This window comes from Prionailurus viverrinus, chromosome D3 (assembly GCF_022837055.1).
Source record: "Prionailurus viverrinus isolate Anna chromosome D3, UM_Priviv_1.0, whole genome shotgun sequence".
NCBI lineage: Eukaryota > Metazoa > Chordata > Mammalia > Carnivora > Felidae > Prionailurus > Prionailurus viverrinus.
Genome location: NC_062572.1, coordinates 69811474 through 69832839, shown reverse-complemented (window position 1 = coordinate 69832839; position 21366 = coordinate 69811474). Strand labels below are relative to the sequence as shown.

Sequence of the window (21366 nt, the reverse complement as noted above, 5' to 3'; positions counted from 1 at the left end):
ATGACTCTCTATTCTCTCAAGTTTTCTCAAGGTTTCCAAGATTCTTAACAATTTTCCTCTTCCAGAAACATCAAAATAACCACTTCAGACAGGCCGATGGAGACATTCTCTGAGGGTTTTTTTTTTTTTTTGGTTGGGGGGGGGTGGCTTCCATTTAAAATAGTCATCAGGTTAAATAAAAACAAGCAAAAGTGCTCTAGCAGAAAGACTTCCCATAAAGTTATGTCAACAGAGACTTTATTTTTTTTTAAAGAAGCGTGTTATATAAACACATCTAACCCCAGCCTTACTTAGAGTTGTCCACAGCTGCCCCTTCCTCTGGAGTCTGCACCCCAGCTGTCTTTGTGGGTATACGGGAGCAGGTTTGGTGGGACTGGGATTAAAATGTCCCTCCTTGGGGGCGCCTGGGTGGCGCAGTCGGTTAAGCGTCCGACTTCAGCCAGGTCACGATCTCGCGGTCCGTGAGTTCGAGTCCCACGTCAGGCTCTGGGCTGATGGCTCAGAGCCTGGAGCCTGTTTCCGATTCTGTGTCTCCCTCTCTCTCTGCCCCTCCCCCGTTCATGCTCTGTCTCTCTCTGTCCCCCCAAAAAATAAATAAACGTTGGAAAAAAAAAAATTAAAAAAAAAAAATGTCCCTCCTTGGCCAGTGCCTCACAAGCAGATCCCAGGTTTCGCATTCTTGCAGGGAACATCCGAGAACACAAAGCTTAAGGAATGCATCAGATGTTACAAGTAGCCGTGCTTTCCACGCTGCTTCACAACAAACATCTGTTTCAAAGCCCCTGCAGATGTGGACCTCCAGGCATGGTCAGTCCCGACCTATCCCAGGAACAGGAGCTAGAAGGGCAGGGCCCTGAGTGAGGGCACGTCTCTATTTGCTCTATATCTTGAGAGCTCAGCCATCACCACAGGGAGGTCAGAGACAGCAGGAGGGCCCCTCCTCCCAGAATTCTCTCCCCAGTGGCTGCTCTGGGAACAGAAATTCTACCATTTTGTAAAGTATTCCTCTGGGGTGAAGCTTCACGGCATCCTCGGACCCTCCACCTGTAAAAGCCGATTTCACGTTGGAGGAGCCTTCGAAGGATGTCGTGCCAAAGGTCACCCTGGGCCTGCACAGTGCGGGAGGCAGGCCAGCCCCGCACCCCATCCACAGGGCCTGCTGCTGGGGAAGTCCATTCTGGGATGCTTCCGGGAGTATGCACGAGTCGGTTCACCTAATTCTGCCCCTTCCTGCACTGCACGACCCAAAGACGTTCATTTCCCTTGGAAATTTTCCAGCCTAGTCAGACCGCCCTGCCCCTTCCATTCCAGGTTATGATATTGTTGACTGTACATCAAGCGTGATTGAAAACTGATGCATCATCAGACAGGACACTTCCTCCTCGCAGTCACCTGTGGACCCCCAGGTCACTCACCCCCACCTCAGTCCCTGTTCTTCTTGAAGACTTTGCTCCTGGATCACTGCCGCCTTCTCCGGCACCAGCCTTTCTTGGTGACGCTGATGTCAGTCACCGTGGCTCCTGTGCCCTGCCATCGGTTCCACCGCCCCTCCCTTCCTGATGTCTCCTCTGCCCAAGTACCCCGATGCTCGTGCCCAGACTTTCGTTGCCAACTCCTGCACGTCCTGCCCTGGACTCCAAACACCCACTCCCCGACGCTTCCATTTTCTGCTCAGTCCTTCCGGTGCCACGATTCTGGTAATTCTTTGACTTCCCAGACCCCCCAGGCCCCCGTCCACTGACCCTCCACCCCTTCCGTATCTATAACCACGTTGGGCCCTCACTCCTGCCCTTAACTGGCTCAGTGTCAGGGAATGTCACTGTCCTGACTCCCTCACTCCCTCGCCCCTCTCTCCCTGCACTGTCAGCGCCCAGAGAAACAGTCCTGGCTAAATTCAGCGTTGTAACTCTGCACCTGCACCCTCGTGGCTGAAAGTAGCCGGAGAAGCTCACAGCTGTGTTGCACCACCAGCTGTCATTCTGGAAGCATGACTACAAGCCTGGAAATCTCCCTGTGCGATTGTGGGTGAGCCGCTGGGGACCGGAGCCAAGGCCAAGCCCTGTCATCTACTCAAGGCCACTGTGCAGCCTCCCCTCTACCCCAGATCACTCCCATCAATGCACAACAGGCTGTGTACGCTCCTGTTTTGACCTCACTTCCCCCAAGAACACATCTCCCCCCTTTACAGCAAATGCCTGTAATACACAGAGGATCTGTATCACCCTCCCCATCTCCAACCCATATCTCCTTGACGTTCGCCCCCACCACTTGATGGTCACCCCTCTAGTCAGGGTCCCCAGTAGCCCCCACTGCTTGGGGAGGTCATCCTCAGGCTTCCTGTTCCCTGGCCTGGCAGCCACAGTCCACAAGGTCAGCCCGCCCCGCCCCCATCTCCTCAAACACACCTTCCCCGGCTTCCTGCACTCCACCCCGCCTGGTCTTCCTTCCGCCGGTGGCCAACCCCCCTCCTGCTCTCTGGCTGACTCCTCCTCCCATCCCTGCTTTCTCGATGTTGGCAGACTCCAGGGCTCAGCGCTCGCACATCTCGTCCATGTGACCCCATGGTCTCCCTGACTCATCCCCTCTGGCTCTCCCCCTTTCTCTGCGCCTTGGCCTTCTCGCTGCCTCTGGAATACTCTTCCAGCGGGGCCTCTGCCCGAGATAGCTGCACAGCTCACCCCTCCACCTACTTCGGTGACATCTCTCCTGATACCCTCTTTGAAACAGCAAACTCCTCCCGACCCTCATCACTCCCCATTTCCTTTTCTGAACTTATTTTCCTCCACAGCGATTATCACCCACCCCCAGGATGTAAGTCCCAGGAGGGCAGAGCTTTATGCCTCTTTTGCTCCCTCCCAGATGCCCAGCCCTAGAACAGAGTCAGACACAGGGTGGGTGCTCAATATACACTGTAGAGCGAATAATGGACACGTTAGAAGCTTCTACTAATTGTGATTCAAAACTTCGAGGACACTAAGGAAAGCATCACATACGTTCCCACCTTTTCTCTTTCAACATTCCTGAGGAAGCAGAATAATCTCCATTCACCAGATAGGAAAAATCAAGGCTCGGAGAAGTTGAGGGGTGTGCCAAAAGTCACACGGGCAGCTAGAAGCAAATCTGGAACCAATTCTTAAACAAGTATCTACCGGGAATTTACGGCCTTGAGGAAAGATGCATGCGATATGGCCACTACCCTGCATGGCTCACACTTTATTCTCGAGAACTCAAGATTTCCAAATCCTGGCCCAGAGTCGGCTGAGTCTGGGCTGCCAGACTAGCCCCGGAGCAGATGGCACCAACCTGAAGTTCTAGTCAAAACGCCTCATGCGCCTAACTAGGGCTGGCACGCAGAGCCCCCTGAGGCCTGAGACAGACGGCATGAGACTCAGTTCTGTGGCCGCCAACAACGGCCTGTATTTGAGATCGGAGAGAACGTTCACAAGTTATACCCTTATACGGTGTGCATTCCTGATAAGCTACAACCTCCAGATCTCTTCTAGAACACGAGCTTGTGGAGGACAGGGAACGGTGCCTAGCACATGGCAGGAACTCTATAACCACGCGTTCAATGAATTGTGAGTCTGGCCAGGCCCCAGCTGCCCAGCCCGGTGGGATGGAGTAGAGTCGGAGCAGGGGGGCTTCCTGCCTGGATCCCGTGCTCTGCTGCCTGGGGCCATCCGTGCCTCAGCAAGCAAGGGCCAGGCAGCCACACGCTGCCCGGATTTGGGATTTGGAAGCATGTTCGAGTCTGCCAAGGCCCCCGCACCTGCGCAGCGCTCACCTGGGAGATGTGGGACTGGGTCTGCTCGCTCTCACCATCCCCCTCCGTCTTGTCGGCCAGCAGCCCCTGCACCTGGTACTCGAGCACGTAGCTGTCGATGAAACGCTCCAGCTCCTCGATTTCCTGCGAGCGGCTGCTCCCAGCCTCGGACGAGGCTGACGCGGCGGAGGAATTCTCCATCCCTCCAGCTCAGGGGCTGCGTCCGGGCTGCAGGAGACAGAACAGCGGGCTCTGTGAGACGTAGCTGGAGGCGGGGATGACGCCCCACTCGAGAACTACTCCCCGCTCCCGGAACATTCTCTCACCCATTACGGCACCTTGGCCTCCCAACATCCCTGAGAAGTCAATGGCGTGCCAGCTGGCCTTCTGTATGAAGAATATGCTGCAACTACCCTTGTACACACAGGGAAACTGAGGCCCGGAGAAGGCCGGTGACTTGCCTCACTGGCCAACACAGTAACCTGTGTGATAACTTGTGTGGTAGCTGGACCTCACCACCTGGGAAAAGGCAGAGGAGGGACCCAGCCTACCACCCAAGCCCCACTTCACAACTGGAATTAGCAGAATCTATCACAAACCAGAATGAAACAGACCATAAGCTTTGATGTCCCTGACCCAAGCATTAGGATGTAAGGGGTCCCTAGACACAAACCCTCTAGGTGGCCTGGGTCCTCCAAAAAAATGTCTCCTTCTAGGGGCACCAGGTGACTCTGTCAGTTGGGTGCCTGATTCTTGATTTTGGCTCGGGGCACGATCTCACGGTTCGTGAGTTCGAGCCCCGCATTGGGCTGTGCACAACAGCTCGGCGCCTGCTTAGGGTTCTCTCCCTCCCTCTCTGCCCCTCCCCCACCCTCTCTAAATAAATAAATGAAAATGTCTCCTTCTAAAGAGATGTTCCCTCTGTGGACACCACACTCTCCTCTAAATTAGCTCAGGCCTCTAGGCCTTAAGTGGTAGACACAATCTCGCAGCCTTGTTAGGATGTGGCTATCAGGGCATGCCGTGCTCAGTCTATAAGGACGTGACTGGCTATTGATGGTGGAACATGAAAGGCCTGGTGGAGGTCTGGGAGGGCATGGCCTAGGCACGGACGCTGTCTGGCCACCCTCCACAGGCACGTGACTCTCTCGTTAGCCCTTGGGCCCTCTCTCTGTGGTGGCCTGGCACGATGTGGAGGGCATTCCAGGATACCTGCTGAAGTCCGCCAACATAACTGCCGTCCTTCCTGACCAGACTGATGGAGCCAGCCACTGCAGTGGCCCAGACCCGCAGGGACACCCCCACTGCCCACTCCTGTCCCCCAAAGCTCCCACCGGACCCCACCCGGAAGTGGGGAGAACCAGGACCTTTCACACCTCTGTGTCCCTTCCCACCAAAGACCCTCCCCTTCCTTCCGACAGGCTCTAGGCCAGACGGGAAGGGGCTTTAAGGCTTATCTGGTGGCCCTTTCATCATCTGCAAATTGGTGCTCTCCATGGGGGAATCCGTTCAGCTGGAGGAAGTACAACCCATACGTGGTTTCATCACCAGAACTAGCAGAATGGTCTCAGACTACCACCAATAGAGCCACAAAGGAGACCCGAATAACGCACAGGACTCTGGGACCACAGGGGGTTGCATGCAGCTAGAAAGTGACTATTGATAATAAAGGCAAGGCCCTGGTATGTTTAAAGGAACACTTGAATTTCAAAACCTTAGATGACTGAGAACTTTTTTGGAACGTAGTTATTCGCCAGTTACCAAGGGTTTGTTGAGTTTTCAACTGTAATGGATCCAAGACGGGGAAAGGAATGGTCCGCTGACTTCCAGAAATGCTGCTGAGACCATGAATGTGGACTCCCCCAGTCCCCCGCCGGCCTTTTCAGAGGCGGGTGTTGGCGATGGGGAGGAAGAACTGGCCGAGGGGACACAGACATCCCTCAATGATTTCCAGGCTTGGGTTTTGGCTTTTGGCTGCTGCCTGGGGCCCAGCCTCCCAGGGACCCCAGGCCAGCTACAGAGGGACTACGCAGGGCTTGCTCTGGGCTCCTGAGCTCGGCAGCCTGCGGGGGCTCATGGGTATGTCCACCCGGCCCGGAGGGAAGAGTCCAAAGTTTCAGGCCAGGGTGCCCTCATCAGAGTGAGGCCAGGGTGGCGGTGGGTCTACAGAGAGTCTGCTCTGATTGGGAGAAGCGTGCCTAGTGGTGCAGGGCCACAGTCAGAGGTGACGGTGGGGATGTCCCATGCCCCTTCCTCCACCTGCTATCCGAGACTTATAGTGGGTTTACATCCCTCCTACCACCAACGCCCACCTTACCCCTCCTGCTCCTGTGGTTGCCCATGATCCCCTCTTAGCCCACTCCTTCTCCGGGCCATACGCCGTGTGTGGTAGGCAGAACCCTAAGAGGGTTCTGGGTGTATGCCTTCTCCCAGTTACTCAATCAAACACTAATCTAGGGACTCCTGGGAAGGAGTCCTGCAACTATAATTAAATTCCCAGTCAGCAGACCTTAAGACAGGGAGATTATTCAGGAGGGCCTCCTCCAATCACAGGAGCCCCTTCAGTCTGGGGTGGGGGGTAGAGACAGAGATTCAAAGCAGGAGAAAGACCCCATGCGTCGTTGCCGGCTTGAAGGAGGAGCATGTGCAAGGAGCCCAGGCAGCCTCCAGGGATTGAGAGCACTCCCCGGCCAATGACCAGCAAGGAGAAGGGGCACCTGGGTCCTACAACCGCAAGCAAGTAAATGGTGCCAACATCCGGTGAGCTTGGGAGCAGACTTTGTCTCCCAGCCTCCAAACGAGAACTGACCTTGGCGGACACTTTAACTCCAGTATTGTGATTTACTGAGCTGAACTTCTGACTTCTGGAACAGTGAGGTAATAAGCAGGTCTTGGTTTTTTTGTTTTTTTTTTTAACGTTTATTTATTTTTGAGACCGAGAGAGACAGAGCATGAACGGGGGAGGGGCAGAGAGAGAGGGAGACACAGAATCGGAAGCAGGCTCCAGGCTCTGAGCCGTCAGCCCAGAGCCCGACGCGGGGCTCAAACTCACGGACCGCGAGATCGTGACCTGAGCTGAAGTCGGACACTTAACCGACTGAGCCACCCAGGCGCCCCAGCAGGTCTTGTTTTTAAGCCACTAAGTTTGGGGGTGCCTGGGTGGCTCGGTGGGTTGAGCGCCCGGCTCTTGGTTTTGGCTCAGGACATGATCTCACGGTTTCGTGAGTTCGAGCCCCGCGCTGGGCTCTGCGCTGGCAGTGCGGAGCCTTCTTGAGATTCTCTCTCTCTCTCTCTCTCTCTCTCTCTCTCAAAATAATAAACTTTAAGCCACTACGTTTGTAGCAATTGGGCACAAGGCCATAGAAAACTACATGCGATGTTCTTTCCGCCTCTCTGCTTCTGCTCACCCTGTGCCCCTCACCCAGAGGCATCTTCCCCTTCCCCCCTACTCACAAAATCTAGAAGTGTTTACATTCGCAGAATACTAGAACAGCGCCCCAGAGGCCACCTGGCGACTAGCCCAATTCCCTGCTTTCGGAGCGGGCTACTGGGCATTATACTGTGACTTCTAATGATTAGAATGGCTAATGTGTCCTGTGCCCGTATCATGTGACAGGCACTCCTTCCAGCACTTGATATGCCTTCACCCACTTGCCCCTCACAATAACCCCATGAAATCGGTATAATTACACTACTTAGAAGAGAAAACGGAGGTTCAGAGAGGTTAGGTTACTTGCTCAAGTGCGCACAGCACAGCTCCAGGTAGGCCTACACCTCCCCGCCTCTTCATCCCACCTCCTAGCAGCCTGTTCGGGCTCTCAGGACACCTCTCGCTTCTCATTCTCCGCTACCCTTCCAGAGCCCAGGGGATTCTTCAGGGGCCGTGTGAGCTTCTTACTCCCCACTGGGCCGCAGGCTCTAGAGGGCCCCGGCTCTGTGCCTAGCTCAGTGCCCGGCCCTGGGCAGATTGCCGGCCTCAGGGGACTGCAATGATAAGGCTGATGTCCAGAGAGGGCTGAAAAGGAGCTGCCTGCAGGAAAGGCTGGTGTCTAAAGCCATGCCCATTATTCCTTGAAGACTTACGATCTTATCAAGGGCCTCCTGGCACACTTTCCAGGTACAGGCGGAGGACTGGGCTTTGCAGGAGAGTTTCCAGGGGGATCAGGTGCCCGGCCCCGCCCGCAGCAGAAGCACTGGCCTGCCCTGCTGGACTCTCCCCTAGGCTCTCGCAGGCCCCTCACAGGACCACAGCACAGTCCCGTGGGGGAGCCTGGGGTCAGTGATCACCGAGGAAAGGGGCAGGCATTGACACCCATTCCCAGCCTGCATTAGTCTGGTGCCCAGAGGGAAAGAGAAGACTCTGTACACAGGTCACTTGTCTTGGATGCCTTGTGTGTTCTCATCTCCGCTCGGTGCCTCCCCCCCAACACCAGTCAGAGTCATACAGTGAGCCTGACTGCACCTCCCCTCAGCTCCCGAGCACCTTCTGCCCAGGGCTTCTCAGACACATGCCAGCAGATGCCTGCAGGAACCCACCGGGGACCTGGAATCCTGCACCCTGGCCGTGGGAGGAGTTAACAGCTCCAGGGGCAGCCCTCCACAAACACTCCCTCCTTGGTCTCTCAGATAACAACTGAAACGTGTTCTTCATAGTCCTCAGCAGGTGCCAGTGGACTGAGCCCAGCTGCCTACGGTGGTGACCAGATCCATAGTATCCCTCTGCCTGGCCCTCCCTGCTCCTATGTCACTCTCCCCAGGGATGCCTGTTCTTGGGGTACATCCAGGAACTCTGCTTCCCCTGAGGGAACCAGGCTAACGTATCACCTGGGTTCGTTTGTACATTCCAGAATGAGCCCCAGCCAGGGAGCCAAGAGGCTCCTCTTGCAGCAGAAAGGCCCAGCACTTTACCTGTTTACCAGAGAAGAGGGCAGAGAGAGAGAGGGGGGGTGCTGTCCACATCATCTGTCTGCTCAGCTATCAGGCTGGAAGTTCAGGCAGGCACTCGCACCCCCAGTTTTTTTTTTTTTATGTTTTATTTATTTTTGAGAGAGAGAGAGAGAGAGAGAGAGAGAGAGAGAGAAAGACCAAGTATGAGCAGAGGAAGGGCAGAGAAAGAGGGAGACACAGAATCCGAAGCAGGCTCCAAGCTCCGAGCTGTCCGCACAGAGCCCGACGCGGAGCTCGAGCCTATGAAGCACGAGATCATGACCTGAGCCGAGGTCGGACGCTCAGCTGCCTGAGCCACCCAGGTGCCCCACTCACAGCCCCAGTTTTTAAAATTGCAGTAAAATATACATAACATAAAACATACCATTGTAACCACTTTTAAATGTACAGCTCAGTTGGCATTAGGTATATCCACAGTGCTGTGTAAGTATCCTCACCATATTTCCAGAATTTTTCATCATCCCAAACAGAAACTCTGTGCCTTTTAAACACTAATTCCCATTCTCTGCCTCTCAGCCCCTAGCAACCGCTGCTCTGCCTCCTGTCTCTATGAATCTGTCTGCTCAGGGTACCTCATGTAAGTGGAATCATTCAACATTTGTTCTTTTTCTTTTCTTTTTTTTTAACTATTTATTTATTTGAGAGAGAGAGAGAGAGGGAGTGAGCAGGGGAGGGGCAGAGAGAGAGAGGGAGACAGGATCCGAAGTGGGCTCTGTACTGACAGCAGAGAGCCCGAGCGGGGCTCAAACTCACCAACCGCGAGATCATGCGCTGAGCCAAATTCGGACGCTTAACCTACTGAGCCACCCGGTCGCCCCCTGCTTTTTTAATTTTTTAAATTTTCTTTTGGTGTATTTCATTTAGGATAATGTTTTCAAGATCCATTCATGTTGTAGCACGTGTCAGGATTTCACATCTTTTTATGGCTGAATAACACGTTGTGTTACAATGATACGTTGCCCGTAGAGACCACATTTTGTTTATCCATCACCCACCCATGGACATTTTGTTTCCACCTTTGGCTAGTGTGAGTAGGGCTGCTATGCACCGGGGTATAAAATATCTGAGTCCCTGTTTTCAATTCTTTGGGGTACACCCCTATAAGGTCTGCCCCACTTTTAAGGTAAAAAGAATGGGGAGACACAGAGTGAACTCACAGGCTAGTGGGAAGCCAGGGAAATACAGGGATGCTTTCTCAAGGGCTTGTCCTCCTCTTGTCCTGCCTGCGTTTGGTGGTGGTGGGGGGGGGGGGGGTCTCCTCCATTCACAGCAAAATCAGGATGGGAAATTGCCCACACAGCCGGGCTAAGCTGAGCGAGCCAGCAAGAGGAGCTTATGTTTTAATGATCCCGGGGAAAGTCACGGCGGGAAGGGACCAGAGGAAGAAGAAAGGAGAGGGTGGAAGAGGAGAGATACCTCCAGCGGCAGTGGTCCAGAACGCACAGCCTGCTGAGGCCAATGCAGCCAGCCAGCCACGTCGCCCCGCCCCGCCCCCACTGCCAGGTGATGGATGCGGAAGAACAAAAAGGCAGGCAGCAGGAGAGAGAAAAGCGCTGAGGCTGCGTTTTGCTCTAAAGGGCAGGCAGCCCAGAGCCTGCAGGCAGGAGGGGTGGGCCCGGTGGGCACAGCCTGAGCAGGGGTGCAGCGGGCCGAGCCTGCACAAGGACAGGAGGGGTGGGGGGCTCCTTCGCCTGCACTTCCCAGATGGGACTTCTGCCCACCCACAGCTGTCTGGTGAAAGGGGAGACCCATGTTCTCCTGGGGTTGATAAGGGACCTCATCCCAGCGCTGGGGGCCCAGGCAGACCCACCCCCGCGGCAGCCTTCTAGGCTTACAGGTGAGCCTGGCTATTTTTAAGGCCAGAAACAAGGACGCTCATGTTCTTTGATGAAAAGGCAGCCACCCCTCTCCCAACCTGTGTCCCTCCACCCAGACCCAGGCGAAAATATCTTCCCCTGGCTGTCCTCTGCCCAGAGCAGTGCGGCTGGCTTCCTTCGGAAATGAGCACTCAACGAGGTGCTTCTGCGGACAGGGCTCTCGGCTCTCGGCTGGAGATCTCTCTCTCCCAACCCTCTGGCCGGGCCTGCCTGTGAGCCTGTGAGAGCTCGCGGTGCTACAGTCAGGGGCTAGAGATCTGGAGGCAAACCGCGGCCTGACATCACCGGGCGCCCCGTGAGCCCAGAGACAAGAAGCTGGAACCGTCCCAGCCGGCTCAGCGTGCCTTTGTGCTTGCCCAGTGACAAATGGCATTAGTAGCTGTAAATTTAGCCAATCCCTTTAAGAACAGCCAGGCATTAGAAGCATTACCTCCTCCTCCAAAGCCCAGGACGACTGGGTGACCTGCGAACCAGAGGAGACGATTCTCTCCTCTGCCACCAGCCCTTCTCTAGGGCATCCATCATTCCACACCCCAAAAGGAGGCGGCACCGCACCCCTCACCCTTCATCAGACCCTTTTCCTCAGGCCCTCGGCACTCAACTCACCCTGGGTCCCTTTCTGGGAGCTCACAGCCTGGGAAGGGCTCGATTTCTGCTTTCCTGATTTGTTTGTGTTTTCCTGGTGCGGCTCTGGGGGGCTTTTGGCTGCTGCGAGGGGCCTAGCCTCTTGGACCCGAGGCCAGCTGCAGGGTAGCCGTGCGGTGCTGTGGGGGGCCTGCTCCGGGCTCCTGAGCTCATGGGTCCGTCCACCCATCCCTGGTCCGCAGACAGAGGTAGGCGCGTGTGAGCTGTGGGCGGGCAGGGGGGCCCAGCACGGCACTGCCACTCACCTCGCGTGGAATGAGGCCACCACTGTCTCCACCCCGCTTTTGCCATGGCCAAGGTGCCCCACAGCCTCCCTCCCTCAAGGCCCCCCTCCTGCAGTAGTAGCTTCCTGGTGACACAAGGCCCACCCCCTCTTCCCTTCTTAGTTCCCCTCTGTGCTGGTAACTGAGACCTTCACCGGAGCCTGCAAGGACAGCTCTCTCCTCTGCGGGCTGTCGGGCAGCCCCCAGGGCCGAGCCAGGCCACAGCCGCCAGCGGAGACTGGGGGAGGAGAGAGGCCACTGCTTAGGGACACAGGACGCCCACGGCTCTCCCAAGGAAGCCGTGGGAACCCCCTTCCTAACTCCTGCTGCCAGCCCACGCTCCACCTCCTGCCTCCTGCGTAAACAAGCCTCGGAGAGAAGGCTTTTCCCGGGCCACCTGCTGCTCTCTCACTCTGCCACTCCAGGCAGTGCTGGCTCTGGGGACTCTGGGCCACACTGGTGTTTGCCAAAAAAAAAAAAAAAAAAAAAAAAGCAGGGGGATTCGGGGACACCTCCGCATACAGGAGCCTCAGGTCCCCAACCACCGGAAGTAGGAAAGTTCACATACACTCAGAGCTGAAGGCGACCTCAGAAATCAGCAACACTGACTGTCAGCATGGGGGATACCTGGTACCCTCTGCATGTCCAGCAGCGGAGTCCCCAGTATAACCTTCGTCGATGAAACATCAGACAGGGTGTTAGCTAGCATACTGTTCTCCAAACTGCGGGTCTCAGCCATTTGCTGGGCTGTAAAATACACCCATGATTTCAGCATTTAAACATATGTAACTCAATTGAAAGTATCAGTGAGTGACATTCATCATAAGCGTAAGTGTCGTTCTGTGGAATTTGTGCCTCACCTATCCACGGAAAATGTATTTCTTCCACAAGGCGTGGCCAAGAGTTTAAAGTAAAGTGGCAAGGGGCAGTGGGCTTTCCAGACTTCAATGAGATCCTGAATCACAGGTGGAGCCTGGGATTCTGCATTTCTTTTTTATTTCTTTTTTATTTTTTTAATGTTTATTTTTGAGTGAGAGAGAGCGCAAGCAGGGGAGGGGCAGATAGGGAGGGAGACACAGAATCTGAAGCAGGCTCCAGGCTCTGAGCTGTCAGCACAGAGCCTGACACGGGGCTCGAACCCACGAACTGTGAGATCGTGACCTGAGCCGAAGTCGGACACTTAACTGACTGAGCCACCCGGGCGCCCCAGCGATTCTGCATTTCTAACTGGCACTGAACCCCAACCTGCTGGTGGCACTGACACCCTACTCGCTCCTGGCACTGAGAGCCCCACCTGTTCCAGGCACTGCCCCCCACCTGCTCCAGCACTTACCCCCACATGTTCCCTCAGTGCTAAGCACAGGCTACCTCTTGACACCCCCTCCCCTCCCCTCTGCTGTTACCCAACTCTTGTCCTGCTCTTGGATTTTGTATGGGCTTTAATCTTGTCTTGACAAGACTGTATGATCCTCAAGGCCCACTCCAGCCTATACCTGTCACACCCCAAGGCCAGGACGGCAGACCGGTCTGCGGGTCCTCCAGCCCTCCGTGCTGGTGCATCCAGCTCACTCCTTCCCTGAGAGCAGGCCTCCTCGGCTCTCCCGCCCACCGCCGCTGGCCCAGGCTCTCCTCCGGCCCCTCCCAGCCTTTAGAACATTAAAGCCAAGGGTATTGGGGGTGGCCCTGTCCAATCCCCCCTTCTGCCAGCCACCAAGGCTACCTGGTCCTAGAACAGGACTCCAATCTCTTCCCACCACATTCAAGTGCCTCCTAAAGCCATTTCACTCCAAATAACAGGAACTAGAGGGCAGTGAGGAAGCCACCTGATTCCTGCCAAATCCCTGGTGGTAGGAAGTCAGGCGACTTCCTCACTGCCCCTGATCCTCAGGCAGGGTAATATAATGGTTATAACTTCAGTGCTGGTGAAACTACTTCCTAGCTCTGGGACCTTGGGGCAGCCTGCTTCCTCGTCCTCAGTCTAGAGGACAAAAGCACCATCTCAAAAAGCATTGTGAGGATTACATGGGAACTCTCAAGAGAAAGTGTTCGACACAGCCACGCATACAGCAGGCACTCAGTTACTGCTTGCGATTACCATTTGACATCACAACGCGCCCCCCCCCCCGCCCAGCTATGCCCCACTCTGTCTTCTGCAAACTCTCCCCCTCTGCCTCTCCAAACTGAACCCTCTCTTGGGACCTGGCTCCAGATATACCTCCTCTATGAAGCCCTCCTTGGTCACTCCGACTATCATTGGTCCTGCTGCTTCTGAACTCCAGTTCTCCATAGACCCCACCACTCCCTAATGTCTCCCCTACTCTGAACTGCCTGTGTCTTGCTTGGGCCTCAGTGTGGCCCTCCCCACACTGGGTACTCCAGGTTCCTGGGTTTCCCTCAGCTCTGCCAACCTGCATGGACTGCCTGAGACCCATTCTTCCTCCTCCATGGGCCCTGGGGGTAGACAGGGTGGGCCTCACCACCGACCTTCAAAAACTTCAGGGTTGATGGACAAAGAGTGAAAACGAAGTCAGAGCATGCCAGGAAGGGAGAGCAACAGCGTCCCGCTCTGAACCCAGTAATGCACCCATGAGAGCACCCGGGATTAAGGCCAGGAAGTTCTTCCAAGTCTGGCGGCCCCGGCACCCCATGCCCTGCTTCTCAAGTGACAGGCTCTCCAGTATCTCTCTCGGGGTAGCCAGGGTCCCTAGTCAGCTCGCTCCCTCCTGGCAACCGCTTCCTGAACCAGAGGCCAGCTGGAGCAGGGGTGACACCGTGCTGTTTCTGAGAGCCTGGTGGAACGGGAGGCCTGGAACAGGGTCCACAGAGCCTGGCTTGTGGACGTGCCCCAGAGCTGGGAAGGCCGAGCTGGCTCACTGTGAGAACAGCATCCCTTCCCCTCTGCTGTCCTCATCTCCAGGGACAGCTCGAGCCCGCCTCCCAGATGCCGCGCTGACCAGCCAGCTCACAGTGACCCTGTCCCTTAGAACGCCTGCAGCGGCCACCCACTGGGTCTTCAGCCCCTGCCCTGCCCCTGTCCCTGCCCCCTTAGATGACTAACTCCTTCTGCGAGGAAGCACAGCCACAAGGCAGAGACTGCAAATGTCCATTTGGGCCACGTCTGGACCACGGGTATTTTATTTGGCCTGTTCGGTATTTTTAAGATACCTGAGCCACCACTTATAAATCAAAAGATTTCATGTAAAATTCCACATTTCTGATTTTCTTGAACAATTAGGAAACCTAGCAACGCTAACCCACCTTTCTAGGTTGCAACCATCGGCTAGAGCCAAGCAGGGCTGACCCCTTTGGACAGAGCATGCAATCTCCAGTCCTCCACAGATGCCCCCTCTCCCTAAGGTCTCCCCACTGCCCACAACCACACTCTCATGTGGCTCCGCTCACTCCCACATGTCGCCTGCCTGGCCCTTACAGGCATCTGAGCTCGAGACCCCCCAGCAAGGAAGTAACTGCAGGTGGTCTGTGACAACAAAAATGAGGAGTGTCCCTAAGAACTTGCAGGTCAGGCTCAAGGATTGTACCCTGGGAGTTACAACGTGAAATCAACACACAGCAGTCCGAACCAAAAATATGCAAAGTCATCACAGAAAGGGAGGGAAAAATATGGCTCCAGACCAGTAGGACTCAACCATAACCTGGCCGAAGATCACCACAGAGCCATTGCAGGGAGGCTGTGTCACTCTGAAGGTCCTGGGGGGTGCACTGGAAGCAAAGAAAATAGCCAATCACAGAAGGCAGTGCACCCCCAAACTCTGTCCAGGGAATGGGGACCCCCCTCCTGGGTGTCTTGAAGGAAGGCCAAAGTAAATGCAGGGTTATCCCACTGCTCCCCTTAATACCCGCCCCCCCCCCCCCCCCCCCACAGTCCAGCTTGGCCCTGATGTGGCTTCCTCCTTCCTCAGCTCAACTATGAGCTCTCAGAGGCCGAGAACGTGTCTGCTCTTTCCCTTGCCCCCTGGAGCCAGACCTGAGCGCACTGTCAACGTTCAGTTGACCACAGAGTGTTTGATGATGCATTCCCACAAATGAGAGAACGGTTAGCAGGTAACTGATGCTCTGTCCCCTTGGTATAAGCAGACAGGCAGCCGCCAGCTGCTGAGGGGCACAGAGACGAGTAGCACACAAACAGCGGAACCAGCAGAAAGAGCTGGTCTGGGCACAGGCCCCTCTTTGGCTGAGTAGCCTGCATGTATCACACACGATGCCTGAGGCCTGCTGGACAGCAACCACGGCAATCTTGAACTTGATCCAACGCCCCGGGCTCCTATGGTTCTCTCCGAATTCTCCATGAACCACAGGGAGATGAAAAAACAAACCAAAACAAAACAAAGCAAAACAAAACAAAACAAAACAAAAAAAACCCTGCACAGCAAGAGCCCAGGAGTGTAAAACCCATAGAAACAAAAGGCCAGACCCTCGTTCCAGGTCGTCTCCAGGTCCAGAGACCGCACAGCCATGGCTATTTCTGCCTTTGCTTGGAGAACCCCGGGGAGGGCTATCCTGCTCAGGACTTTGCCTGAAGCCGGAAAGAAAACCATCAACACTGTATTCCCCACAGACCGCTGTTTTCCAAAGTGTTTTCCTCTGATACCATACTTATTTCTCAAAGAAAATTCTAAATGGCTCCCCCGATAGATAAAAGACAGTAATAACGGACACTTACTGAGCATTTTACTATGTGCCAAGCCCTGCGCTAAGGCTTAAGGTAATCCTACAACGCAGGCACCGTTTTTGTCCCCGTTGTACAAACTGGGAAACTGAGGCAGAGAGGAATGGCCCAAGGCCACCTGGCTAGGCAGAGGCTGAGTCAAGATTTGACCCCAGAGTGGCTCTGAGATATGGCTGCTCTGATTAAATAGCAGGGAGATGCCCAGGGCCCCACTCACTCAACATTCCTATTCCTTGCCCAACATGTCCCCCAAAGTGCCACACTTGTGGTCGTTCCTGAAGTGGGCCCTGGAACCAGCTCCAGATCATGGCTTTATGCCTTTGCAGGGGACCAGGGGGAGCTGCCATCAGATGTGAACTACCCAGGTGGTCAGAAGCTATCGGGAGAGGCCTAGAAGGGGTTCTGGCTTCATGCCCCTAGGGTCTGAGCAGCCTACTCCCATCTCTCAATAACCCCATTGCCTCTCAATAACCCCGGGCGTGAGTAAGGCAGGGCCTGTGTTCCCACCTCTCTTTGACAGATGGGGACCTCGGAGCAACGTGCCTCTGGCCTAGTGACAGTCCTGACTCCAGCCCTCAGTGTTCCCCTAGGACCAGCACCATTGCAGAGTCCCTGTCCTTGTAACACAAGCCAATGAATCCCTGAAGGCACCCACCATGTCCTGCCGTGATGAGATGAAGGTCCGAGGGATGAAGTGGAAAATGGACAGGATAGAAAATCTAAAGGTCCTACGTGCTGCCAAGACTTCTGGAGATAGGTCGTGGGAAAGCTACACGCTGCAGACCACAAACATTTGCTGGCTATTTTCACCTGGGAGAACACAGCGCCCCGATGACAGAGGTCTGTGGCAACGGGTGGCTGAGCCAGGGAGGAGAGCACTTGGCCAAGGCCATGTTGAGGACTCAGGTATTGGTAGTTCTCCTGAGGCTGATTTCCCCAAAGGTTTCTCCCTGGGACCTTGTGGGGGTCAAGTACCCGGGGAAATAGGCAGCCAGAAAAATCTGAGCTTCAGATCACTTTGGCTGGGAATCCACTAGGGTACGAGTTCCTGAGGACAGGGATCACTTTGTCTTTCCCATCATTCTATTTCCAAGGCCTGGCACAAAGTGGGATTCCATAGAAGATGGGGAGAAGGACCCTGGGCTGCCCTCAGGAGGCCTGTGGAATTGCCCACCCTGGACACCTGTGCCTTGGAGCTCTCTCCCCTGGGCTAGGCTGGGGTAGCTGCCATAGAATCTCCCAGATGTAGCCAGATGCCTTGCAGAGAGCCCGCCTGGTGGCAGAGCCTGGGTGGCTGTTCTCAGTAGCCCGTCACAGTGCTCGGGCTCTACTTCCCATCATCCTTGCAGTTAATTTCACCCACTAGAGCACCGGTGAGCAGCAGATAACCTCTTTACATGCAGACAGCAGGAGCAGTCTGTAGCCAGTTACAACCGCAGGGAGCAGCCCGAGTAGTTAACTGGCAGATAATTAACTGAGAAATTCCCCACAGCCCACTGCACACTCCTCTGAGACAGAAGGAGAATAGTCAGAAAGGGGCCTCCCACCGTCTCGACAGTCACTGGGTTTCACCCCAGAATCCTAGGAGCTTAGAAGCAGAAAAGACCTTACAAATCATGGAGCCAAGTGCTGGCGAGGATGTGGAAAAAGCAGAATCTTCATGCACTGATGGTGGGAATTGAAAACGGTGCTGCTGCTTTGGAAAAGGGTCTGGCAGTTCCTCAAATGATTCAACGTTTTAGGTATAGGCACAAAGGAAATGAAAATAGACGTCCACATAAAAACTTGTGTGTGAATGTTTTGGGGAGCACTGTTAATAACAGCCAGAATTTGGAAACTACATACACGTTCACCAAATGATGACGCATCAACAAAACGTGATTTCCAACTCTCCGTCTCTGTCTCTCCATGCAGCGGACTGTTATTTGGCCGTAAAAAGGAATGAAATGCTGATATGTCCGAAAACATGAATGAACCTTAAAAACATTGTGCTATGTGAAAGTCACAAAAGAGCATATGGCGTATGATTCCATTAATGGGAAATGTCCAGAATATGGGACAGAATAAAGAGACAAAAATTTCACTGGTGGTTGCTTAGGGCTGTGGGGGACAGTGGGATAGGTGAGAAATAGGTTTGTTTGTTTGTTTCTGAGGCGCTGTAGGTATTCTAAAATTTTGGTTGCCCATATCTGTGATTATATTGAAAACCACTTAATTATACAGTGCAAAGTAGGTGAACTGTATGGTGTATGGATTATATCTCAACAAAGCTCTTTAAAAATGTAGTGTATCTATACAAGCTGGCCCCAGGATAATTGCCTTGGGTTGGCTCTCTGGCTGATTAGCTTGGAGATCTCTCCAGAGAAAACTATAACTATGAGAATCAACTCAGACTATAAATGAATCAACAAAACCCTGAAAAACAGAGTCTAAGTTCCTACTGAATCCGGGAGATATGTCTATAGCTTCCGCAGAAAAGATTCTACTGCCTCCCCAAAGATGGAAATCCATCTCTGGGTGTGGCTCCATCCATCCATGTATCATCCATTCATCCACCCATCCATCCTTACATCCATCCATCCATCTACCCATCTACCCATCTACCCATTTATCATCCATCCATCCACCCATCCATCCACCCACCCATCCATCCACCCATCCATCCATCCATCCGTCCATCCATCCATCCATCCGTCCATCCATCCATCCACCCATCCATCCATCCACACATCCATCCATCCACACTTCCACCCATCCATCCATCCACCCATCCATCCATCCATCCATCCATCCGTCCATCCATCCATCTGTCCATCCATACATGCATGCATCCATCCATCTATCCATCCATCCATCCATCCATCCATCTGTCCATCCATCCATGCATGCATCCATCCATTCATTTATTTCAAAAGCACCTAGTCAAGCTTCGTGTTAGGTGCTAGCGATACAACAGGAAAGGTAGGAAAGTAATCAGGCAATTGACATTATTTCTGTGGGTCCCAGAGGAACAGTACCAACACTCAAAGCAAATACTGAAAATGTTATTAGCTTGCTCTAGTTGACCAAAAAAAAAAAAAAAAAACCAAACAAACAAAACATGCAAATATAACTACTACTTACTCAACCAAGGAGAAACCTTAGAAAGCAAAGTCATCAATTGTGAGACGCACCATTACTTCATGAGCCACAAAGAAAAGGGCTGCCAATTAAACTATGACATAATGTCTTAATGATGGTCATGCGAGCCCCATGTGGCTTTGAGATCATTTCCTCTCTACTGAGGCATTTGGAAATTTCTCCTACTTTTGGTGGCATTGCTTCGCCTGTATAAGAATGCCAATTCTTGTTGTCTTATAAGAAAGTAAGAGACTGCAATTCTTTCCCCAACAATGAACATTTGCTTTTCTAAAACAAATCAATGCCCTACTGCTGTTTCTGCGCCCTTCTGCACACACAGTAACCTTTGGTGTCATTAAGTAATCATGGTAAGATCTTTCTGAAGACAATTTTGAATGACAATTACACTTAACATGTGGAGAGCCAACAGTGTACCTAAATCAACTGAGGTCATGACAGTCTGAACAGCATGACCACGTTCACACCCACTCGGGCAATGACAGCTGTCATCCCTGCCATGTGGCTGATGGCCAACGGTAGAAAGATGCACTGTGATTTCAGATATTAACACATGAAAACAACAACAACAACAACAACAAAAAACCAAAAACAAACCCATGCTTCCTAGAAGCAATAAAATGGGCAAACCAATCCCTTATATTACAGGTGAGGAAACACAAGCATGGAGCTGTGACAGGACACATCCCAAATCAGAAAACAAGGACTGAAATACTTGTTAGCTGAGATTTGCACCTCTGTGTTATTTTCTACTCCCTCAGGCTACCTCCAAGAGACCGCCATCTTGAAGCTTCTCTTACATTTTCTTGCTAAAAACAAAAACAAAAACAAAACAAAAAAACCCAAAAACAGTCTCTTAGAGCATACGTGACAGTAAGATTAATATATCCGTATCTACAGTCTTCGTCCTACAAGCCCTGTGAAGACAGGTAATGAGAAACCCTGTTCCAGTGGCATCTAAGGGACCAGTGGGCAGACTTCAAGCAGTATGACAAAGCTGTAATCATCAGGACAGTGTGGCACTGGCACATGAGCAGACACTCAGATCAATGGAACAGAATAGAGAACCCAGAAATGGACCCACAAACATATAGCTAACTAATCTTTGACAAAGCAGAAAAGAATATCCAATGGAATAAAGACAGTCTCTTCAGCAAGGGGTGCTGGGAAAAATGGACAGAGACACGCAGAAACATGAACCTGGGCCACTTTCTTACACCATACACAAAAATAAACTCAAAATGGATGAAAGACCTAAATCTAAGATAGGAAGCCATCAAAATCCTCGAGGAGAAAACAGGTAAAAACCTCTTTGATCTTGGCCGCAGCAACTTCTTACTCAACGTGTCTCCAGAGGCAAGGGAAATAAAAGCAAAAATGAACTATTGGGACCTCATCAAAAAATAAAAAGCTTCTGCACGGCAAAGGAAACAGTCAGCAAAACTAACAGGCAACCGACAGAATGGGAGAAGATATTTGCAAACGACATATCAGATAAAGGGTTAGTATCCAAAATCTATAAAGAACTTACCAAACTCAACACCCAAAAAACAAATAATCCAGTGAAGAAATGGGCAAAAGACATGAATAGACACTTCTCCAAAGAAGACATCCAGACGGCCAACCGACACATGAAAAAATGCTCAACGTCACCCATCGTCCGGATAATACAAATCAAAACCACAATGAGATACCACCTCACACCTGTCAGAATGGCTAACATGAACAACTCAGGCAACAGATGTTGGCGAGGATGCAGAGAAAGAGGAACGTTTTGCACTGCTGGTGGGAATGCAAACTGGTGCAGCCACTCTGGAAAACAGTCTGGAGGTTCCTCAAAAAATTAAAAACAGAACTATCCTATGACCCAGGAACTGCACTACTAGGTATTTATCCAAGGGATACAGATGTGCTGTTTCCAAAGGGCACATGCACCCCCAACACTTGTTGATAGTAGCACTATCAACAATAGCCTAAGTATGGAAAGAGCCCCAAATGTCTATTGATGGATGAACAGATAAAGAAGATGTGGTATATATATACAAT

The 21366-nt window shown here is 52.9% G+C and overlaps 1 protein-coding gene across 8 annotated transcripts in view; it reads right to left on the bottom strand.

The window, feature by feature from the left end:
• Nucleotides 1–21366, bottom strand: part of CTIF (cap binding complex dependent translation initiation factor) — a 298093-nt gene that overhangs the window by 217628 nt on the left and 59099 nt on the right. For 7 of the 8 annotated variants that reach the window (XR_007145892.1, XM_047828162.1, XM_047828168.1 and 4 more), the window contains exon 2: nucleotides 3785–3991. Coding sequence is in view for 7 of the 8 variants with exons in the window: in XM_047828162.1 (XP_047684118.1) it covers nucleotides 3785–3964 (180 nt within the window). In the remaining variant the exon portion in view is untranslated. Of the gene's footprint in view, nucleotides 1–3784; nucleotides 3992–11193; nucleotides 11214–21366 lie in introns of those variants that run through there. The other variant, XM_047828167.1, reaches the window with a different exon arrangement.